General features: G+C 51.7%; 1 protein-coding gene across 1 annotated transcript in view; it reads right to left on the bottom strand.

Annotated features, from left to right (window-relative positions):
- Positions 1 to 22,339, bottom strand: part of TOGARAM2 (TOG array regulator of axonemal microtubules 2) — a gene marked incomplete at its 5' end in the record, with an annotated part of 38,856 nt that extends 16,517 nt beyond the window's left edge. The window contains 15 exons of the mRNA XM_081068850.1: positions 2,160 to 2,318; positions 4,253 to 4,488; positions 5,478 to 5,583; positions 6,284 to 6,437; positions 8,608 to 8,772; positions 8,997 to 9,147; positions 11,674 to 11,840; positions 14,210 to 14,256; positions 17,895 to 18,085; positions 18,802 to 19,013; positions 19,113 to 19,383; positions 21,101 to 21,185; positions 21,412 to 21,480; positions 21,816 to 21,935; positions 22,299 to 22,339. Of these exons, the coding sequence (XP_080924976.1) occupies positions 2,160 to 2,318; positions 4,253 to 4,488; positions 5,478 to 5,583; positions 6,284 to 6,437; positions 8,608 to 8,772; positions 8,997 to 9,147; positions 11,674 to 11,840; positions 14,210 to 14,256; positions 17,895 to 18,085; positions 18,802 to 19,013; positions 19,113 to 19,383; positions 21,101 to 21,185; positions 21,412 to 21,480; positions 21,816 to 21,935; positions 22,299 to 22,339 (2,174 nt within the window). The remainder of the gene's footprint in view (positions 1 to 2,159; positions 2,319 to 4,252; positions 4,489 to 5,477; positions 5,584 to 6,283; positions 6,438 to 8,607; positions 8,773 to 8,996; positions 9,148 to 11,673; positions 11,841 to 14,209; positions 14,257 to 17,894; positions 18,086 to 18,801; positions 19,014 to 19,112; positions 19,384 to 21,100; positions 21,186 to 21,411; positions 21,481 to 21,815; positions 21,936 to 22,298) is intronic.
- Positions 22,340 to 22,940: the final 601 nt, after the last annotated feature.

Here is a 22,940-nt window from a genome sequence, read left to right on the forward strand (position 1 = left end):
GCATCATTAATTTATTTTCCACTAAGGAAAAACAGAAAAAGAAAACACTGGCAATGTTCACTGCTTTCAGTGACACTGCCCCCTGTGTGAAGACGACCCTTTTCCTGCGGTCTTAGAAGCAGAAGGCAGCATTACCTGGGGGTAGTGTCCTTCCTTAGGCCGCGTAAAGTACTTGGTGGTTGCTTTGCAAGACAACGTAGAATTTGGGTCATTCCTTCAATGACGAGTGTTCACATTAATACCTAATTTATACCCCATCACTATTCCCATGCCTCTTCTCATATGCAACAACTTTTCATTTAAATGCCGAGTAAGAGTGCAATATTTCTAAGACATTTTAAACGGCAATTAAACTCAACAATTCCCCACAGAGCATCCTTGGTGACTTCTTAAAATAAATATAAAAGGCTAACAAGCAAAGAAAGGCTCACAGTGTAGTTCCTACAATGCAAAATTTAATTCAAAGATTTATACTATGAGCAACAATGACCGTGTTAGCCAATGTGCAGATAATAAAACCTAAGTCATAATTGCCGCCTGGCTAACAGCAACTGTGAGAGGCCTCTGATTATAAGATATTAACGTGTAGGGAGGAAATGTGTCTTAGAATCAATGAAGTGTGAAATTCCCCATTTTGCATCTCAGATGCCTCAGTAAATAATAGTAACTTTTAACAATAGAGAGAACACAGCTGGAGAAGCAGGTTTGGGGATAAGGCCATGAGTAATCTAGGGACAATTCACACTGAAGATGACAGCGGGGCATCCCCATGATAGGTCCTATGGCGGCATCAGTGATATGGGACTGAGAACGTGTGAGCTGGGGCAAGAGGTTGGGAAGCATCAGACTGTACTGTGGCTGCAGCCAAGGGAAGTGATGACACAGCTCAGGGAAAGCCACGGGAGCCGCAGGCAGGAGGGAGGCGGAGGGAGCAGCAGGCAGGAGAGCTGCTGGCTATGCTTGGGCTGCCTAGTGGACATGTGCCCCGACCACAATACTGCTCCTGGGCATATTTCAAAGACATTCTCCCTGGGCTCCATCGGGGGCACGTACAATGTCAGGTGCAGCACTGTTGCAGTGAAGAAGGTGGGAGAAATGGCATGCACTGCATCCCTCCAGGGCATCCCCTCAGACTGCCACCGTGAATGCCCAGCCTGGAATACAACACAGAACACAGTGTGGAGGTGCCCTCGGAGCTGCGTGGGGTATGGTGCGGTCTCCAGACAGGGTAATAACATGCTGTGCACTGAGAAGTGTGATTAACTGTACCCCAACCGGAGGTTTTAAAGACAATCAGAACCTATCACTCTCCTGCTAAAAGCCATCTAATACTGCCTCATGCTTCTACTAAAAAATCCTCCAGTGACTTCTGGTCGCACACAAACCAAAATCCTGACTCCTGACCAGGGCCCATGAGGCCCTCCCTGGGCTGGCCCCGCCCACCACTGCCATCACTCACTGTGCCCCCCCCCAGCCTATCCTTTCTCTCCTTGAACACCAAGCTTATTCCCATCCAAAGGGCCTTTGTACCATTTCCTTTGCCTGGGGCGCTCGCTCGCACCCAGATCCTCAAAGAGATGGCTCCCACCAGCTATCAGGTCTCAATTGAAATGTCACCTTTAGAAAGATCTCCCCCAACTCTCAGTCTAAAGTAGCCCCCAACCCATTCTCCATTACCTCTTTTTTCCTCTCTATCCTTTCTCTGTATCTCAAATTATCATAATTATTTATTTGTTTATTATTCGTCTACCCAATAGGAGCTAAACTCCAAGACAGCAGAAGCCTAATTTTTCATTCACTAGCATATCCAAAACAATGAAAAGAGGGCTCATTAAATGTCTATTTTTTAAAAAAATGAATAAGTGGTCTTTGCAGAGAGTGGAGCCGGGAGGGGCAAGAACAAGACCAAGACCGAAGTGGCGAGAAAGAGACTTGAAGGTGAGAAAGTGGAGGTGGGAGCGCCGACCATTCCCTGAGTGGGCCTGGCTATGAGGGTGGGGAGACATGGGACCACAGCTGCAAGGAAAGGACGTGGCTTCTGTTGATCTAGTTGTCCCCCGACACGATCCAGGGAAGCCAGGACCCTGAGGACTGGCTGGTTGCCTTCTCTGCCCAGGGCTGGCCAGGTCAGCGGCCCCAGGCCCCTGGCCTCACATTACCTGGTGTCCTGGTTGGAGTCCTGGGCCAGCCTCACCAGGTTGTGCACCAGCACTTCTGTGCTGTCCCTGGTGCCCGAGAGAAGTTTCTCGGCCCCGATGTGCTCCAGGACAGCCAACAGGTGCTTAGCAGTGCATTTCCGGACTGAGGGGTTTCGATGGCTGAAAGGAAACACAATCACGGTCAAGAGTTCAATCAAGGAATGAGGTGTGGGGGTGCCTAGACTGGCACACATGGGACCTACAATTGTGTGTCCATGTTTCATGCCTGTCGCAGCATGAATTCTATCCCATGTGGGCTAAGGGGAACCTTTGAGGAAAGAGTAGTCACTTCCAAACAATAGAAATAAGGATGATGACAGCAACAATGGGACAGGGAAGAAAGAGTGAAGCCACTTGGTGCTCCCCACAGACACCTGTGCCCACCGTTCCCTGTACCTTCCTGAACTTGGAGTCTGCCTTTGTCTAAATGCATTTCCCCATACTTTCTCCACCTGGAAAGATCCCACCTGGTCAACATTTCCTCTGTCTTCCCTAGCCCCAGGCAGACCGAGATGCTCCCTGGGGTAGCACTGTCCCTGTGCCCTGGGAGGTATAGGCTGGAGCTCCCAGGGAGTAGGCACCTAGTCTCCCTCTCAGCTGAATCCCCAGTGCTACTGGTGCCTGGCATATGCCAACCTTAGTGGAAGCTTACTGAGCACGCATCGAGCTGAATTGAGAAGGACGGAGGGACAGAGGTTGATGGGTGATTTCGTAGCTGTAACGAGGGAACCTGAAATCTTCCAAAAGAAACCCATCAGGATGTCACCTCTTCCTTTTTTGCCTATTGAAGCAGGGCCTGTGTGTCCACAGCCCATTGGTAACACCGGCCCCGCCCCCGCCCCTTCCAGTCCATCTCAGTGGAACACAAAGGGAGACCTCTGGGTTCTCCCTACTCAGTGTGGTCCAGGGAACAGCACCCGAATCAGAATCTGCATTTTAGCCAGCTCCTCAGGAAATCAAGGCTCCCCTGATACACCTGACCCTGGTTCCTGAACAATGATCAGCTGTCACAGATTGTAGTGAGCATACCCTCGGTGCCACACACCCTACCGAGCACCTTCAAACCATTATCTTTTGAACTCCATAGCTACTATTATTGTCATCTGGCAGGTAAGGAAGCTGAGGCAAAAAGGGAGGAATCCAGGAAAAAGTACAGTTAATTTCTTCCAAGTTAATAATAGCCACGGTAAGCACTTGATGAACGTTAGGTAGAGGCAGGCATTGTTCTAAATGAACCAATCCATGTACTCCTCACAACAATGTTATTATGATCCCCATTTTACAGATGAGGAAACTGAGGCACAGGGAAGTTAAGTAACAATTTGGGATGTGAACCAGGCAACCTGGTTCCAGAGCCCCTGCCCTTTGCACTGGGCTGTGGTGCCATTATCAAAAGCCTGGGGCTGCTCAACACATCCCACCCTGTGGTCTGTCTGAGAAACCTCCCTGCCCAGAGTTATGACTGGTTTACTGGGGCTGAGAGTTGTTTTGCCATGTGGGAGAAAGGGCTTGAGAAATGCTTTTGGTTTTGCTTTTGGTTTGGGTTTTTATGTAAAGGGAAAGCAAATCTGGCTGCAGAAAAGCTCCAGTAGAAGCCAGTCCCTTCCTCCTCTCCAAGGGAAGGCCAAGCTGTGCCAGCTAAAGGGTGAGATTTTGTGCCTTGCTCATCTGACAGCCCAGATTTCATCAGAAAGAAATGCCCCTCCCTTGGGAGAGGGGCAGGAGCTCCTCAGACTGCAGCCCTGTCTCCAGGGACGTCACATGGCCACTGTGAGCTCCCCAGTCTTTAGCAGAACAAAGCTAAAGAAAAATGGGGAATCTTTCCCCTACCAGCCAAGGCTCTGGGCTGCCCTTATTTCACCTCATCACCACCCCCCCGCCCCACCGCCTGGCCCAGGAAAGGAGGGAGAGAAGCCTGCCAGGAAGTAGGGGTCTTTGTCCCCCTGCTGAACTCTTGAGGAACTTGCTCCACACCCCCTCCCAACCCAGGGCCACTCCATTTGCCTCACCTACCTGGACCATTCCCACCCCTCAGACAACTGGCCACCACATACTAGATGCCTGCCGAGGTGAGGGCCACCAGGGAGCGAGCAGGTGTCACGTGCTCCACCATGGCCCCCAGGGACCGGTTGGCCGCTCTCTGGATGAACTCGCTGGTGTTCCCCATTTTCTGGAGCAGGCAGCGGGCAATTTCTTCAGCTTCCTGGTCCATGTTCTTCTTCAAGGCCCGGAAGAGGTCTCCCAGGGTGCTGATGGCCAAGCGGGACACCTTGGAGCGGAGGTTGGTGACCTTGGAGAGAGATGAGAGAGGGACCCTCCAGGACGGCTGGATCTTGCCAAAGGCTCCAGAATATGCCAAGAATGGGGCACTATACCACCCTCTTCTGCCGCCTCCACCCTAGCACCAGGCCTAGGCCTGACCAGGCTAAAACGAAAACCTTACAGCAGCTCTGGGCAAAACAGCCCCATTTAAAAATATATATTATGGCTGCTGCTGTTATATCATAATTACTAATTCCATCATTATCATCTGAAATTTGTACAACACTTTGTCTTCAGAGTACTTTCACAAATAATGTTCAGTTTGATTTTCACAAGCCCCCTCACTAGAACAGTCTATTCCCAAGGGGTGGGGGGACCATGCACCCCACCTGTAATAAGATGTACCTTATTGCCCCTTTGGGCTCCGCCGAGGCCGAGCCCCAGCCCCCTGGGATAAAGCACTTAGGAAATGCTACAACTGGCCTGGCATTTTGAGTACAGAGGACAATGCAGGGCTGTGACATAGAAATAAGGAAACCCCAGGATTCAATCTTCCAATCTGAGAAATGGGTGGCTACTTCCCACCTCACTGGCTGAAGTCTGAAAAACAAGCTAAGGATTCACATGTTCCAGGGAACCATGGGTCCCTCTGTGGCTGCTGTGTGGCCTGCACTGACCAGCAGCCCCACGGAAGGGGGACTGGCTGGAGGCTGGGGCAGACTACATACCATGTGTCCCCGAAAAGAAGACCTCACCGGACCATCAGCTCTAAGCATCTTTTGGAGCAAAACTTAATATAAGACCCGGTATCGTATATTATATTATATTATATTATATTATATTATATTATATTATATTATATTATATTATATTATATTATATTATACCAGGTCTTATATTAAAATAAGACCAGGTCTTACATTAATTTTTGCTCCAAAAAGCTCATTAGAGCTGATGGTCTGGCTAGGTCTTATTTTCGGAGACACAATGGAACGCGATCTGTTTGGGAGGCCTTACCTCTCCAGTCACGGCCAAGGACACATCGTGTAGCCTCCCAGTGAGGACGTCCGAGTGACAGGCCGCCAGGCGCCGGATACTCACCAGGCCCTTCTCTTTCATCTGCCTGAAAAGCAAGGCCAGGCCCTGTCATGGGCAGGCGGGAGGGAGGAGCCCTGCTCTCTCTGTAAACCAGGGGCACCCACACCACCACCCTCCCCCTCCCCACAGCAGGGTGGGATTCAATGGCCCTGAAGGCAGGGTTTCCTGGTTTAACACCCAGCCTGAAATTCTAACAGTCCAGCAAAAGCCATTTTATGGCTCACCCTCACCAAGAGGGAAACCCACCCCCATGACCTGGGCCCACGCCTGACACAAAGCCAGTGCCTTCAACAGAAGGTACTTGAATGTGAGGCCTGCAGACGGGAGGGCTTCCTGCAAGTGTTCTGGCCCCCGGTCATTGTGTTGCCCACGACTAGATTGCGTGTCAGCTAGTAGAGTGGTAGGAACACTGGGGGCAGATTGAACTTGATCTAGAGAAATGAAGGGCTGTGACCATCCCAAGACACCCTAAGGAAATGTTGTGGAGCCAAATTTCCACTTGCCCCTCTTGGCTCTGGTGTGCCACAGAGCAGTGCACAGGGATGTTGGAGGTCGCAGGGCAGACACAGGAGGCTGGACTCTCACACACACACAAATACACACACACACACTCCTCCTTCCATGGGGCCAGTCCTAACAGTGGGAGAGAAGGGCAGCTGGGGGGGTAGGAGCTATTCTGAGCTCTCCCCCGGCCACAGCATATGAAGGGGAAGGTGTCAGCTCACCAGTCGCTACGGTTGAGGCACTGGAGGGCATCCATCAACCCCAGTTCTGGGTTTGAGAAAGGCCTCAACTCCTTAAAGCCTCGAAGATCCATCTCCTCGTCCTCTTCTTCCCACTCGGGAGACACCAAAGTAAGCACTGCAGGTAATGAGTTAGCTGCAGTCACAGAAAAAGAAAAGAAACATGGTAGCTTTCACCAGGAGAACCCAAGGCTTGGTCAGCAGCTCGGAGCCCACCATACAGGGCATCAGGGAGAAGGGACTGGTGACAGCTGAAAAGCCAGCTCCTGAGCTCTGCTCCCTGGGGAGCCATGGAGACCACCTCACTCTACCTTTTGTTGACATTTCGCACTTCTGCCTTTGCCCACCTTATTATTATAAACAAACAAGCCTGTGATCTGCTGCTTGGTGTCACGTGACCTAGCCCACTGAGCCAGTGATGCAGTCCAACCCAGCCCTATCTGTGGTTGGGGTCTGCCCAGGAATGACTTTCCTACTCACTTTGGTGGCCCTCTAACCTCATCCCCACCCAGGAGCCTGTGGTATTAGCTTCTCTTTCCATCCTTTTGTGAAGTTGCCCCCAGGCAGGTAAGCAATACAAAGGCCAACGGCCAGAGGAAGCAGGGGACAATGAAAGCAGCGAGGAGACAATGTAGCTTACTGGCACCCAAGTGGTCAAGATGTGGCCACACTTGTAGGGACTGACAATAAGCAGGGATATTCAAAAACCAGATCATGTTTTCTAGGCCCTCCTTCCTTGGGGACAGATGCTAGAATCAGAAAATCCCTGAACAGGAAGTCAGTTTAGAGGCTGTCTATCTCATCTAATGCCCGAATCACACAGTTGAAGCATCAGAGGCCCAGAGAAACTAGCTCCGCCACCCCCCAACAGTCCCTCAGTTCCTTTGGCAGCACAGCCAGGACAAGAAGGTCTCCTCTCAATCCAGAGCTCTCACTGCCACCTCTCACTTCATCTCCACTGGCACGGTTTTCACTCTGGCGTACCCAGGAGGAGGTCCTGGGAAAATCTGAGTTGATGGGCAGTCCTTTTACTTAAAGCCAAACACAAAGATCTCATCCCTGCATTCTCTCCTCAGCGCTGCCATTGGAGCAAGAGTCACTAGCCAGTCTTTGTCCCTATAGGCCATCATCACCTTGTGTGACCTTGGGTGACCTTGAGTCTCTGGGTCTCAATTCTTCCGTTTAAAATGAGTGGGGTGGATTAGATAGGTCAATATTTCCCAAGTATCAACCATTCAATTACCAGTTTCACGGTTTTTTGCCGTATCTCTTAATTACCTGTGCTTTTATTTATATGATGTTTCTCTCGAAATCAAACCACTTTTTAAAGCCTATATAAGTTTATTTTAAAGGGAAACTTTTGCAACTACCATAATCAATTGGTAAGCTAATATTATTTGTCATAGAATATGATATTTACGGTAAATATTTACAGTAAAAGAACATGAGAAACTCTAGCTATAAAATTACAGCCAGCTTCTGATGGCTCAGACCTGAAGGAAGATCTCTTTGTTTAAAAAGGATATTCACAAGTCTTAAAGAGGTGGTAAAGACTAACAGCAAATGAAGACTTTCTACCTGATGGAGTCAGAAGGATAGAAAGAGGATGGAAAAGGAGGTGAGTCGATATTATTCCCGGCACAACAAACAAGACTCTGTTCTACCATTATTGTCCTACCACATCCTACACTTAAACTTGGAACCACGTTGGTGGTTTTCAAATGTTCCTTAGTAGCAAAATCTTTTTAAATGAAATCTCGCAGGGACACCCGGTGTACAAAAAGGTGAGGCAAAATAGACGTTCCTCTGGGAGAATGGGGACAGCGCCTCCATTGTCCCTCGACACCTTTCTGAGCGTCCCACAGGAGCTTTGGGTCCTCGGACCCTAGTCTGTACCCAGGACTATCCAGCCCCCACATTTTATGAGGCAACATGCAGGAACCCAGGGCCTTCCCAGAATCCCCTCTTCCTCCTCCCGGTGTTTCCAGCTACTGCCATGGATGCTATTTCCCAGCATCTGTGGTCCTGGTGCACTGGACAGGTCTAGTGCTCTAGGACAGGTCACACAGGCTGGACACAGCTGCCCAGCCATCCACAATTCCCGTTGTGATGCCCTGGGTTCCCAGCCCGGCCCACAGGTGCTTTTGACTCCCAGACTCTGTTCCTCTTTCTGGCGAGGTAACCACACCCCAGGCTGCATCAGGCAGAAGCAGAGCAGCCGAGCTCACCTTTGCCAGGCCCCAAAGCATCCAGAGGCAGCACAGTGAGAGGGACACGTACCCCGTGCCAGCTGGCCCGGGACCCACCTGAAGCATGGCGGACAAAGCTGGGCTCCTGCTTGCTGACGGGGATGCTGGGCAGTGAGGCCCGGGTGGCCCGCTTCCTCAGGATGACGCCCGTGTTGTTTCTGCGGGGGCTGCTCAGCCTGGTGGGTACAGACAGGGCCCTGCTGCCCCGGAGAGGAAGGAGGCCTGTGGAGGCAGAGGAAGCCATAGCATGGAATCTGTTTTGTCTGTCCCCGGCCCGTGTCCTCCTTTGGTCATGGGCCCAAGAGCGGGCTGTGACAGAGCAGGCATGGCTCCCTGTCCAGTCTCAGGGTGGGCAGGGGGCGAGCTGTGGCAGCCTCTCTTTTGGCCAAGGTGTTGGCCAAGAAATCTCCCCAGCCTGCGGGAATTCTGCCCCAAGCACCCAGTACCTTCCTTCATCACAGTCCCCCGGGTGGCCAGGCTCTGGGACGCAAGCTCCCTCTCCCTCTCTGGCTCCTTCGCCCTCCGGAACAACTCCATCTCCTTCGTCTGCTTCAGCCGCATCTTCTCCTGGGCAGACTTGGAGATGGTGACCGGGACCTGCCACATGGTCAAGGCAAAGTCCATTACCCTTGGGGACCCAACTTTCTGTACTGTCATTCAGTGGCTCAGACATGTGAAGGTCTCCTATGTGCCAGTCGCCATTCTGGGAGTGAACAAAAATGACAAAGTCCTTGCTCCCAAAGAGCTGCCATGGAATGGAGACACCGGGACAGAGAACAAACTGACCCGTCTCCAACATCGGGTGATATGTGCCAGAAGGAAAGTAAGGGACAGAGAGCGACAGGGCTCCTGCTTTAGGTAGGAGGGCCCCGGGGAACTGGCCAAGGGTGTGAGGGTAGGTAGACACATAAATGAAGGGAGGGAGCGGCTACGCAGCTTTCGAGAAGTGTTCTAAGCAGAGGGAACAGCGAAGGCAGAGGCCCTGAGCCTGGAGTGAGCTGGGCAGAGAGCAGGACCCTGGCTGGAGCGCCCCAAGTCAGGATGGTAGGACACAAGGTCGGAGGCGGCGGGGTAGGGGCAGGAGCAACCGTCCGCTGGGCCCTGGGGTCCATGGTGAGGACTCGGGCTTTTCCTCAGAAAGACAACAAGCCACTGACGGTTTGGAGCGGAGGAGTGACATGATCTGACTTCCATCTGGGGAGGGGACTTTCTAGGTATCATGTTTTATAACTTATTTTGAAAACATTTAAGACTCACAAGAAGTTGCGAAAATAGAACCAAGGGTTCCCACGTGATGGGGTGAGGGGATTTGCACTAGGAGAGCGGGAATGGGGACGGTAGAATGGTCATTCATGAAATGTGTCAAAGGAGAGCCCACTGCTTTGTTAACGTGTGAGGTGTGGGGGCAAGCATGGGCCCAATAATTTTGGCCGGAGCAGCTGGAAGGCTGGAGTTGCCTTTTTTTGCCACTCACTGAGAGGGGACACTGGGGAAAGAGGTGTTGGGGGAGTACGGTGTCAACAGTTGAGTTTTTGACAAGGTAAGTTTGAAAGATAATTAGATACCTAAACTGAATGGTGAGTACTAATATATATATATATATATATATATATATATATATATATATACGTATGTATGTATGTATGTATATTTACATATTTATATAATTCAACTGGTTCTTGAGGTCAAGGGAAGGCCTGGGCTGGAGAGGGACACTTAGGGGTCCTTGGCGTATAGATGGCACTTAATGCCATGGATCAGGTCACAGGCGTCAGTAGGAATGGACAAGAGCCCAGAGGTCTGAGCCCTGGGGGTCTCTGGTGTGCAGAGATCAGGAAGATGAGGAGGGGCCAGCGAAGAAGGACTAGGAAGGAGCGGCCCCTGATGTAGGCTGAGAACCAAGAAAGAAACCATCCCCTAGCAGGTGAGGAATTCAAGGAGGACGTGCCACAAAAGTGGCTGATGGGTCAAGTTAGAAGAGGACTGAGATAGGCTGTGCCTGGCAGGTGGCGGTCATCAGCGACCTCAATGTGGGCAGTTGCAGTGGACGGTGGGGACCAAAGCCTGACTGCAGTGGACTCAGGAAAGAATGGGTTCTGGTTTTTCAGACAATTGTTCTGGTTTTGTTTTCTTAACATGAAAGAAAGAACAGAGCTAAGAAGCTGATAGGAACCATCCAGTTTCAAGGAGAAGACCACTGATGCAAGAGAAGGAACACGTGCTGGAGCTGAGACATTAGACGGATGGAGCTAGAACCATAGGAGATGGTCTGAACGAATGGGATGCTTGAACTTGAGATGCGGGTGGGGGGGAAGTTACTAGGCAGTGCCAGGGTCTGGGGTCTGACCATGGAACTGAGGGGCCAAGGGGAGGTGGAGACTCATTTCACAGCACTAAGTCCTTCTTCCTCACTTTCATGCTCTGTCACACTCACTGCAGTGGGAGGACTGTGGGCCTGGACCTATTACCATCATCAGGATGCCAGTCCTAATAGGACACGTACATAGCAGGCCTTCAAGATGTTTACTGCACTTTTATATCTCTGTTTCAAAGAAAGAGCAATAAGTCCCCATAACAGTGACTCTCCCAGCTTTCCTGAATTCATCCAGACCAGGGAAGAGAATCATCTGCGCCAAGGTCACCTTAGAAGTACGAGCTGTTTGTCAGCCTGTCAAGCAGAGCCTTTGGCTGATCTGTCTCTGAGTCAGCTGCCTCCCGGTTGCTATATTGGGTGTTGGCTCAAATTACTCGGCTTGGTTCACCTAAGCCCCTCTGCTCTCTCCCCCACATCCTGCTTCCTTCCGAACCTAACCACTTGTGACCTCCTTCTGCCCTCCCTTCCTCCCTCATCTCTGCCCTCAGCTCCTCACTGCACTCTTCCCTCCACTTAGTCCCCCTCACCCTCATCTTTCCCCTTCTCTCTGTTATTTCTCTTCTTTTCTTCAGCCTTCTCCCCAAGGCCATCTATGGGTTCTAGCCTTATGTACTAGGGGAGCTGCCTTGGGCCTCTTCCTTGCTTTCCTCAAGTTGAACCCACACTTGTACATTTTCAAAAAACAGGCTTGTGTTCAGCCAGTGGTCCACTCTGACCCCGGCTTCCTCTTCCCCTCGCGTTCCAGATACCTTGGTGCTGCTCTCCTGTTGGTCCTCTGCTTTTTGCAAGGAATGGGCTTCTTTGGCTTGGCCGAAGGAAAAGGCTGTCAGTGTAGGAGCAGACTGAGATGCAAGCAGAGCAGGCTTCTCAGGGGCAGCAGATCTGTCTCTGACGGGTGGGGCCAAAGGTTTTGGTTCTGAGGAGTCAAGGACAAGAATGGAGCTGAGGATACCCAGCAGCCTGAAGCAGCAGCCATCCCTTTGGGCTGTCCCTGAAGCTCTGTGACCCTGTGGTTGGTATCACGTTTTACTGCCTAAGCCCTCTACCCTCAATTCTTCTGCCCAATGCTTCCTGAATGGAGAAAGACATAAGTTAAATTTACTCTATAGAGGTGCACTGGCAGGCACAGAATGGGCTGCCCAAGGACCAATATCCTCCTCCTTTCATTCATCCATCCATCCGTCTATCCATCCATTCTACAGTTACTGCACATCTTATTCTAATATAGGGAAGGGGAGGGGGAGAAGCTGAGCAAGAAACAGGGTCAGATCTGTTATCTAAGATATTTCCTGGAAATATAAATTTATCTTACCTGGGAGGCACCTCAGGAAACAAAAATAAATAAAATGAACCCACTGACTAATTTTTTAGCCCCATGCACCTGTCTGAGATTATGACACAGCATGAAGGCACTAGAGAACTAACTAACGCTAATCTACTCCTCTCATTTTGCAGGCAGGGGCAGGAAAGCTGAGATCCAATGACCCTCAGAGGCTCTTGTGATTGATAAAATATAACTTCATTCCCAAATTGCATCAAATCCATAGTATTTCTTTGTCATTCTATATTTTCCCAATCAAATGACTTTAAAAATCCATGTCTGATTATGGAAGCAGAGTAGGGATAGGTTCATTAGGGTTTTTTTCATTAAAGAAATGTTAGCCAGGTTCTCCTGCTCACAAAGTTTGGAGTTCATCATCCTTGGATGGACCTAAAAATTGGGTCCACTGGGATGGGGGCCACCATCAAGGGCTGCCTGCGGCTGGAAAGGGCATCTGAGGCTGGGCCCCTGGCAGGGCTCCCAGGTCACACTGGTCCTCTGCCCAGCCGATGCCTTCTGTGAAGGTCTCCTCTACTTGGTGCTGGGAGCACCCAAGGCCCTGGAGAAGGTTCAAGAGCCAAGGAGGAGGAGGATATAGAGAAGTTTCCATCTGCCCAAAAGTAAGAGGTGGGGCAGAGGGCACAGGTGTCCAGGTGCCAGCTGACCTGTGCAAGGACTGCAGGAATGCCACAAGGTTTGGGGAAGCCCTCAGCTTCAGACAAGACCACATCAGCCCCCTGCATACCAGATGCAATACACGTAGAAGGCAATGTTACCCCCGGCTGACAGCGACAGGGTCAGGGATTCCTGTAAGGACTTTACTATTTTGTATCCTCCCCCCTCGTCACCTACACCTCTAAGACACACCCTAGAAAACCTTGTTGGAGCAGAGCCTGCCCAACCAGCATCAACTAGTCAGGCAGACGAGGGAGAGGTTGCGGACTGGATGTCCTGCCTCAAACCCCCACGCCGGCATTCTCAGGGGTGGCTATTAAGGAACTCTCAGGGTGCCAGCGTGCGTCACCCCGCGGTAGCTCAGCCTGGGATGTGAGGGAGACACAGTTGCCACAGAGGTTTCTGTGCCGGGCCTGCCTCTCAGGCTCAGCTGCACATCCTGATCCTGGGGCCTCTTGGGCAATAGCCGCCCCTCGCTGACTGACCCGCCTGCTGAGCTGATTACAGAGTGGCCTGCGGGAAGCGGGGAAGCGGGACTAGGAGTCTGCCCCTCTTGCTGGTTAGCACACGGCAGCTGCCTCCAACCCCCACAGCCTGCAGCCAGACACAAGGTGCTCTGCCCAGGTCCCCTCACCTATCCTGCCCCGGGCTCAGCTTCCAGTCAGCCGACCAGCCTCTCCACAGTGAGGTCACCAGGCCCAAGCGCCTCCTCCTCCCTCTTCTGAAGCCTCTCTGTGCCTCGGCCCCCTGCCTGGCCCCTGCCTCACTTCCAGCCCTGTTGTCTCTATTTCCTGACACTGAAATCTTCCGGGACCGGTGACTTAGGGATTTGTGGGATATGATTTAACTTCTCTCTCTGTCTGGCAAGGAATACTCTCCTCTACTTGCTTAAAATAGTGCAGAAGCAGCCGCACTACTCTGTGGAGAGCGCCAGCTCTGGAGCCATGTGGGCCTGAGGGCAGAGGTGATGGGGCTGGCTGCCTTCCACACTCTGTGACCAGGAGAAGGTCCAGCTCTGAGCCTCAGTCATCCCTTTGTCAGTCCAATGGGGACAGTGCCTTCTCTCTCGGATAGGTCGTGGTGAAGCTACACACACTGGTGCCCATCAACATGCACAGGTACAGGCCACTAGCGTGGCACCACAGGTGGCACCAGCCTTCCTGGTGTAAAATGAGGTGCTTGGGTCGGAGAGCTCTCAGGTCTCCTCTGGCCCTAATTCTGATCCCATGACCCAGCCCAGGAACCCAAGAGTTGAATGACAAATGAGGGTGCGTATAGAGAGTACATACCAAGAGATTTAGGGGTCTTCTCCCGAGGCCCATTCTCACGAACCAATCTTAAAAGAATGGAGAAGAAAAAGCACCATGAGAGATGGCAAGGGAGACATGCTGCTGTGAAGAGCCCAGGGTAGGTCACTCAAGGATGGGGTGATGGCCGAGGTGCAGGACACGGCGGAGGGCGCTGTGGGTGGCCCTGTAAAGAGGCTCTTGGCCAGGGGTTCAAAGCTGCAGGAAATGCAGCTCCTTCTGCAAACTCAGGGGCAGGCGGCGTGTCCAGACACAGCTCTGAGCCCCATTTTCTGGCTGCATAGCCCCTTGATTCCGGGGAAGCTGGTCTCCACATGGAAACTGTTATCTTGAAGGAAGCCCTGTCTCCTGCTGTGCCCTGCAGCAGATAAGTGGTAAATATCCCCCCCAGCTCAGAGCAGACTGAGTTCAAGTCCTCCAAACTGCCCCAGCCCTGGAGAGCTCTAAGACCCCTAAGTCCCTTCTCCTCTCATTAGTAACCCCCTCTCCTCTGCACCCCCTCCCCTACCTCCAGGGAGTCTAGACGAATTGACCCCCTTTGCTGCTGATGGGAAATCCCTGCTGTGTGTTCTAGAGCTTCAAACCTAAACTACCCATAGGAAGGGAAGATGGGCATTCCTGCATTGGTGTTTTCTTTCTTGTTTTCAATTTAATTTTGTTTTTTAAATTTTTTTCTTTTGTTTGTTTGTTTGTTATTTATAAAATAGGTAGCACCATTTACTCATTGAACAGTTATTTCTTAAGGGCCTACTATGTGCCGACACTGTTCTCGATGCTGGAAGGCAAGCATCCATAGTACAGACGACAATCCCTGCCCTCGTGGAGCTTGTACTTCCGTGAAGACCAGTTATGCATTATCCAACATGGATTTTCTCTTCTCAGTGGGAAATGCATAGACATCAGAAGCGACTGGGGGCTGATAGAGTAAGAAGCCACAACAAAAGGAATGGGACACAACATCCTGTGCTCTGGCCTCAGAGGATTCATTCAGCAGAATGACTCAGGCCGGGGTGGCCGGAGAATAGGCAATAGGAGAGCCCACTTCAGTAACTGCCCAGATCCCCCTATGCCAGGGGACAGTGGAGGTCAGGGGGGCCCCTCTGGCTCCCTAAATGTCTCAGTCTCTCCTCCTTCACATCTCTCCCTCTTCTCTATCTCGAAATGTCTCCCACAGCCTTCAAAACTCAGCTCAGCCCTCACCTCCACCAGGAAGTCTTCCCGGCCTTGAGGTCATTTTCCACTGGAACCCCCAGAATGACGGGCAGTCTTCTATCTTAGCACTTACCTCACTGGACTCTGATTCAATGGTTACCTTGTAAATCTCTCTCGTGAGTACCTAGAAGAGACACTGTCTGGACTGGCTTTGTTTCTGCAGCCCCTGGCAAAATGCCTGGCACATAGTAGGTGCTTAAAGCTGTTAAGTGAGTAAATGAAGGAATAGATGGATGGATGGATGAATGAAGTGGTAATGGAGTCTTCTTTCCATGTATGCTTTAACATTCCAAGTTAAAAACTAGAATGAGGTTTATATAAAAGTTAAACAAAGCAGTAAAAGGGGTGGCCAGGCAGTCCACGGAGGCCATGTAGGCGGCACAGAGAAGGCGCTTCAGTCCCTGCCACCCTGAGGAGTGAGGGCAGACATAGAGCTGGGGCTGGTGGTACTGAAGGGTGAATGGCTGGTGCTGGGGCTGCAGGGACACAGGAGGGGAGGTGCCCCATGGCTTGGCACATGCACAGGATGTCTGGAGCAGTGGCAAGGTTCCTACAGAGCAACACAGGAGGAAGAATGTGGAGTGGGGAGCTGGGGCACGTTGAAGGTCAGACCAAGGAGACTCATTTTTAAGTTGCTGGCTCCAGGAAGTCAATTAAGGTGACGTGTGTGGGTGAGGTGTATGGGGCAGGGGAATGGAGGAGTGAAAACGAAACATTAGAATTCAGGGCCAAGGGCTGCAAGGAGGCAGGGTAAGAGCTATGGGGGAGACCAAGAGGGAGCTAGTAAGTGCAAACTGAGAGGAAAGACAAGGGCAAGAGAAGGGTGGGAGCTTTTGTCTTTTTCTTATTTTTTTTAAGAAAGACCTGATAGGATGTACAGATCTGTTAGAAAAAGGAGCAAGAGTCCAAGATGATCAAAGAAATTTGAAGATCAAAGAGAACGCCGGCACTGTGGTAGAAATCAGGAGGTCATGGGAAGGAGGCAGCTTGGGAAACAGGTGCTCCGTGGTGCTGCCCTGATGGTGGCCCATCCCGCTCCCTGTGACACTGGAGCTGCACCAGCCATGAGGACACTGGGGATGCATGGAGCTTGAGTCTGGGGAGACCTCGGGGCACAGCAGGGGATGTGGAAGTCTCCCCTCCCCATGTGATCTTGGAAGCCAGCTGCACAGCTAAGATCCAAGGGGAGGACAAAAATATGGAAGCAAAGGGCCCTGGAACAAATTTCAGGAATGGCCACGTGTAAGAGATGGATAAAAGAGGGTGTACAGGAAACTGCCTGGAAGGTGGAGAAGCAGGTATAAAGTCAGGAAGGCGAGGAAGGAGAAGAGTTCAAGGGCATCAACAGCTCAAACAATGCAAAGAACTTAAGAGCAGTGAGATGGGAGGAAAGGCCACTGGTCTGGGATCAGAGTCATTCCAGCCACTGAGAGCGCCTCTCAGAGGGGAGGATGAGGCAGCCGTCTGAGCAGGAAAGGAGGAGGGAGTGTTCAACGGTGAGGAAGTAGAGTTGGTGGAGCAGGCCACTGAGAATCGAGCAGAGTTCAAACTCAGGAGCGGGTCCACCGACAGGTTCCCGTGCTCCAAAAGGGTTGGGAAAAATGCAGAGCTGGGTGCAGAGGGAAGGCAGCATGGGAGGCAGAGAGCACGAAGAGCTTGCGAGAAATGGAAGAATCCACTACTTCCGGCCCCAATGAAACGAGAGAGAAATAAGTCCCAGCAGGAAATCGACCCTAAGCTGTGCTGGGTGAGCCAGGCCCACAGGCTGTGAGCTAGCATAGCACATTCTCTCTCTCTCTCTCTCTCTCTCTCTCTCTCTCTCTCTCTCTCTCTCTCTCTCTCTCTCTCTCTCTCTCACACACACACACACACACACTTGCTCAGACATCAGTCTACACTGACCACAGAGCTGTGCTTGCCATCTGCAGAGAGCCTTCTGTCCCACTTACACGCCATAAACCCAGATCCATTACAACACAGCAATCCTCTAGCCCACTGGTTTTCCAACCTTCTCTCTCTTTTTTTTTTTTTCTTTGGATATGAAGACCTTTTTTAAGTTCGTGGACTACTTCTCCTCCCACCTCAAACATACATGATAATGCTTGTATTTTTAGCATCCATTCATCAAGAGAATATATAATAACAAAGAGCTATCTATCATGAATTCAATAGAGTTTAAAATACTTTGTATTTTATTCATCACTGCAACAACCACACACCAGGAAATTGGTAGATGATAGAGGCGGAGGCCTTGGGGGGAGTTAGGGATGAGAGCAAGGCCGCAATGCTGCAGCCTTCCTGGGTCTGTGGCTTACGGGTGAGGATCCTGCCTGTCACGCGCCCAGGCCCCCAAAGCCCTGCCCCAGCACTGAGGTGCAGCCATGGGGATGCCAAGTACATCTTGGGGGGACAGAAGGAGAGAGGACTGTAAAGTGGTTGGCTTAGGGCTGCTTACCGTGTTAGGGGGGCTCTCAGGCCCATGAGGACATCCTGGTCTGGGGGCAAGAGGCTGGGAAGGGAGCCAGGTGTGCAGGAGGAGGTCCCAGTGGGCAACCTGGCCTTTGGGATGGGTGGGATCACAATGCCCCCCAGTGACTTTTGCATCTTCTGGTCACTGCAGTGCAGGTATTGACGTGAGATCTGCACCTGGGAAGGGAGTTGGGGGAAGAGTTCTGGTCCAGGTAAACACTCCCCCCGATGCTCACCTCCCAGGCCCCTCACAAAGGGTGGTCCCTTCTATCAGGAGCCACTCGGTCAGCAGTGCTGAGAAGTATCTCTTCCCAGCCACACAAAGTTCATTGTTTCCTCATCACTCCAGGTGACAAGACAGGTATGGGGTCCCTTCACCTCCTCTCCAACCCCCTTTGCTGTTATTATTATTTGTTTCTGTTCTTCTCCTTTCAGAAAAATCCTAGAACATCAGAGCTGGAAGGAATCTTCAAAAACATCTGGTCCAATCCGCTCTTTTTATAGATGTGCAAACTGGAGCCCAGAGAGAGGAGTGACAGCCAAGGTCACACAGCCAGTGAGAGACAGAGTGGAAACCACAGCCCAAATCTCCTGAGTCTTCACCCAGCATTCTTTCCGCCTGCCACACTCCCTTGCCTAAAATGGAGACGGTCAGAAGCGTGAGGAATTCTGGAACATTTAGACCAGAGAAGGCCAGATGGCCACCACAGACTCTGCTTGAGCAGGAGCACAGCACCTCTGAGATGAGATGAGGGCCCTGAGCCCCTCCCAATGCCATCCCTGAGGGCAGCGCCTGAGACACCTGTGGAGAAGCTCAGGGCTCAGGAACAGGGGCTGATAAAGGATGGAAGGATGACAGGGAGGCCAGGCTCAGAGCAGCAGAGCCTCCTTACCTCCTGGGCTCTGGGTCTCCTGTCCTGAGGCCCCTGAATGCTTCCTGGAGGACCCTGGCTCTTCTCCTTGGCTCCACTGGCCTCGGGGGTGGTGGGCATGCTCTGGATGGCAGACATCGGCCTGGGAAACCTCAGCAGCCTCTGAGAGGTGGCCCGGGGGATGGAACTCCTCAGGGCAACTCCTTTGGGGCCTCCCCCAGGATCCAGACAGGCTGCATGAGGTGGGGATGGGGAATAAGTTAGTTTCAGGAGCTTGGGGAGTGGGAGGTAATTCAGAGGCTGGCCTGGGGTGGGCAGGGCCCAGGGCTTACCTCGGGAGGATGCTGTCATGCCTTCTGACAGCCTCCTTTTCTTCAGCTTGTCCTTGATCTGGGTGGTGTCCCGGGCCACACTGCTGGCCTCTGACTCTAGCGAGGGGAGGGGCACCAGGGGCTGGGACCCCTCAGCCAGGGCCCCAAGGTTTCTGGGATGGCCATTCCTGGCCTGCCAGTCCTTCAGGGGAACATCCAGCTTGAGGCTGTCAGGGTTCCCATGTGCACTCGAGAGCTGTGACGGCTTCTCCAGCAGGACATTCGGTGTTGGCTGAAGGGGGGCTGAGGGAGACAGAGGCAAGAGCGGCTTGGCACACAGAGCCCAGGGTGGCACCAGGCACCAGCAAACTCTTTGGCACTGTCTCCTTGTAACAGTCAGCCGCTTGCAGGGTGAATCCCAGTCATTCATTTCTTCAGTCACTCCTTGGGTCGATTCCTTCATTCAACAGCACCTAGGAAGCACCTGATCTGAACAAGGTACTCAGCGGGTGAAAAGGGGAATCGATATGCAGCTCCATCACAGCACAGAGGAGAGGCCACAAATACTTAGGGAAGGCTTTCTGCCCAGGGACCACCCTCCACCAATCTCCAGCATCCAACCAATTCATTCCTGTTACTGAGCATCTGACATGTACCAAACGCAGACGGGAAAGAGAAGCTCAGGTGGTCCAGTATACATTCCACTCCCGTGTAGACACCGGTTTGTCAATTACTCCTTCAACAAACACTCAGTGAATGCCGAAAATGTGCCAAGCACCACTCAGGCAGTTGGAGATACACAGTTGTGTTTTTCTTTTATTTTTTAATGGCTCTTTTTTAACATAATAAGTTACCTTAGAACAAATTCTTTGAAGATAATTTATGAAATTACCGTGAGAACACATATATAAACTAGACCAAAACCTTTGTAAGACTTTAAAAATCTTCTGAATCTTTTTCTTTCTTAAATATTAAAACATGTTAACAATGTTGTTCCAAAATAGAATTGTGACCTAGTAACTCCCGAGTTTTGGGGTTTTTTTAGGATCTTAGGGTGCATGTTATCCCGTCTTAAGACTCCATCAAACATATCCCTTTTGATGGTTTCTTTAGAAACAAGACACTGTGTAGAACTGCATCTAAATTGTATTCCACTGGTGTGAGCCACGGTCGGTCATTAAAGGGCTTTCAATCTATTCGAGAAATAAGATACAAGGTGTGATTAAAAAAATATGGTGAATGTTTAAATTTTAAAAAATTTATTACAGTAAAAGACACATTGCCATTAATCCCTGTCAAAATACTCCCCCTCGCTTCAAACACTTATCCCATCGTTCTTGCCACTTTCTGAAGCAGTTCTGGAAGTCCTCCTCCACCATGACAACGCTCCATGTCACACATCGCTTCTGGTGCAGCAATTTCTGTCAAATAAAAACACTACGGTGTGTCCTCATCTACCTTATTCACCGGATCTGGCACCATGCAACTTCTGGCTCTTCCCCAAAGTCAAAATGACAATGAAAGGAAAATGTTTTCAATCGATTCAGAACATTGAGGCAGCCCCGAAAGAGCAACTAAAGACATTCACAAAAGAGGAGTCGAAGAACTGCTTCAGAAGATGGGATAGGCAAGAACGATGGGATAGGTGTGTTTGAAGTGAAGGGAAATACTTTGAGGGAGATTATGACAATGTGTCTTTTACTCTAATGATTTTTTTTTATTTAAACTTTCACCGTATTTTTTGATCACACCTTGTATGTTCCTACATGGGTTCCTTATAAGGTAAGATGTGAGACATGCCATAGAGATAGCAATAAGATGCTTCATATGCATAGAGGAGAAAGAAAAAGGTCTGGCAAACCTTCCAGAAGTGAAATGTTTGCACTGGGCCCTGAGGGAGCCTGGACCATGGCCGGTGGGAGGGCAGGAAGTGTACAAACAGACCAGCTTCCAGAATCCCTGTCACACTCACACCTCTTCTTGGAGAGCCTTGACGTAAGCCATCAGACCCTGATGCTCAGGCCAAAGTCCTGGTACCCGGACGAGGGCTGGTACCAGACCCAAGGAGAGCCGAACTCAGTGCCAGCCACAGGCCTGGAAGGGGACTGGCCTGAAAAAGGACAAGTAGCCAGGTCGGATTCTCCATCCAAAACACTGGGGCTCTGTGGAGAAAATCGTCTGCAGCTGGAAGCTAAAGCCGAAAGTCACAGAGCAGACCGTGGCAGAGAAGCTGAGAGGGTCTCCTGAAAATCACCACTCTGGCTGCCATCATGACACAGGTGTGACTTCCTCACCACCGGCCTGGAGGCTGAACGCTCACCAGGGCCGCTGCACGAGGGACAGCCGATCCTCTGTCTCCCTGCGGCTCTTGGGAGCTTCCACTGGATTCCTAGGGGAGCCAGGTGCATGCTGAGATCCCCACTTCCCTGTTCTGAAGGTCCCCCTCTGTAGACCTCTATCTAGGCACACAATTGAAAGCACCCACTTAAAACCAAAGGGCACTATCAGCAGGGATCACAGTAAAAAGCATACCCGCTGGTAGCTTGAGGCCACTGCCAGGCATCTAAACACACTCCTCCTCCCACCAGAAGGAGGCCCAAGCTCTGCTCTGGGGTCACAGGCCCTGACTGGGCAGCTGCCTGGTAGAATCCCCATTCTCTGCCCAAAGTCCCCAGAGAGGCTGCCCAGGGCACTTGAAAGCCATTTGGTGTGACTGAGTCTCACCTTCTCCAGAAGCTCGCAGGCTGGACTCGCTGCTTCCGCCTGGGAGAGCCTGGGGCCCAGCACTGGTCCGAGGGATGGTCCCACAGCACCTGGCCACTGGCACCTGGGCTGGGGACACAACTGCGGGGGGAGTAGCACCTCAGAATTCTCTTAGAGGCAAGGACTGAGGAGCACACTGCCCCAAACACTCTGCCCTTCGGGGTCTCTGCAGCCCGTCCCCCCCAAACAAGAGCCTGGCCCTCAGGTGGGGGCCTGCCACCCCAAGCACGGCAGCCAGGGCACCGTGATCCCCCCAAAGCCTATGACCCTACTCTTCTCAGCCCTCCTGGCCTCACACTCCACCTGCCTTCTCCCTCCTGGCTTTGCTCCGACCTGCCACCTCCCACCACGTCTTCTCAGCCTCCCTCAGTCCTGGGCTCCCCTCCCCCATCACCGCCAGTCTCCACCTTTGTCCACTGCATGTCTCACACCATCTGCTCTCACTGGACCACCACCACTGCCATGCCTGTCATTGCCACCCCCATGCGGTAACCCCCTAACCTGTGGCTTAGATCCTGACCCCTCCCCCTATGGCAGAGCAGAGCGCCCCATTACCTGCTCGGCTCGCTCCCCCTGGGCGTCCTTAAGCACCTCATCAGCGGAGCACACTGACCCTCACCTTCCTTCCTAAACTCCCTAGGTTGGCAAATGGCCCCACTGGCCGGACTGCGAATGTTGACTACGTGCTTCTGTGTAGGGACTCTGCCCTTCACAGTCCCTGATGACACAGCCACAGGCGAGGCTGTCTCAGTCCTCAGTGGGACCTGAAGTCTGGGGGGGACACTGAGTAACCAGCAATAACAGGGTGGGGGCTGTGAACCCCGCGGGGGCGGGGCCAGACAGGGCTTCCCAGGGGAAGAGGCCCCTGAGCTGAGAGTCGGAAAAAGAGGAGAGACTCAGCTAAGCATTTGCTCCTTTAAGAAGCCTGGCTCTTCTCTGTGATCCCACAGCACCCCAGGCACCCTTCCTCTTACACTCTCCTCTCCTGGCCCTGAGACATGCGAGGGCAGGGAACAGTCTCATTCACCTTTGTAGTACCTGAGCTCAGTGGGCACTTAAATGTTTGAAAGCTGAACCAACGGTCCT

Source organism: Rhinolophus hipposideros, assembly GCF_964194185.1.
Source record: "Rhinolophus hipposideros genome assembly, chromosome: 12".
NCBI classification, from domain to species: Eukaryota; Metazoa; Chordata; class Mammalia; order Chiroptera; family Rhinolophidae; genus Rhinolophus; species Rhinolophus hipposideros.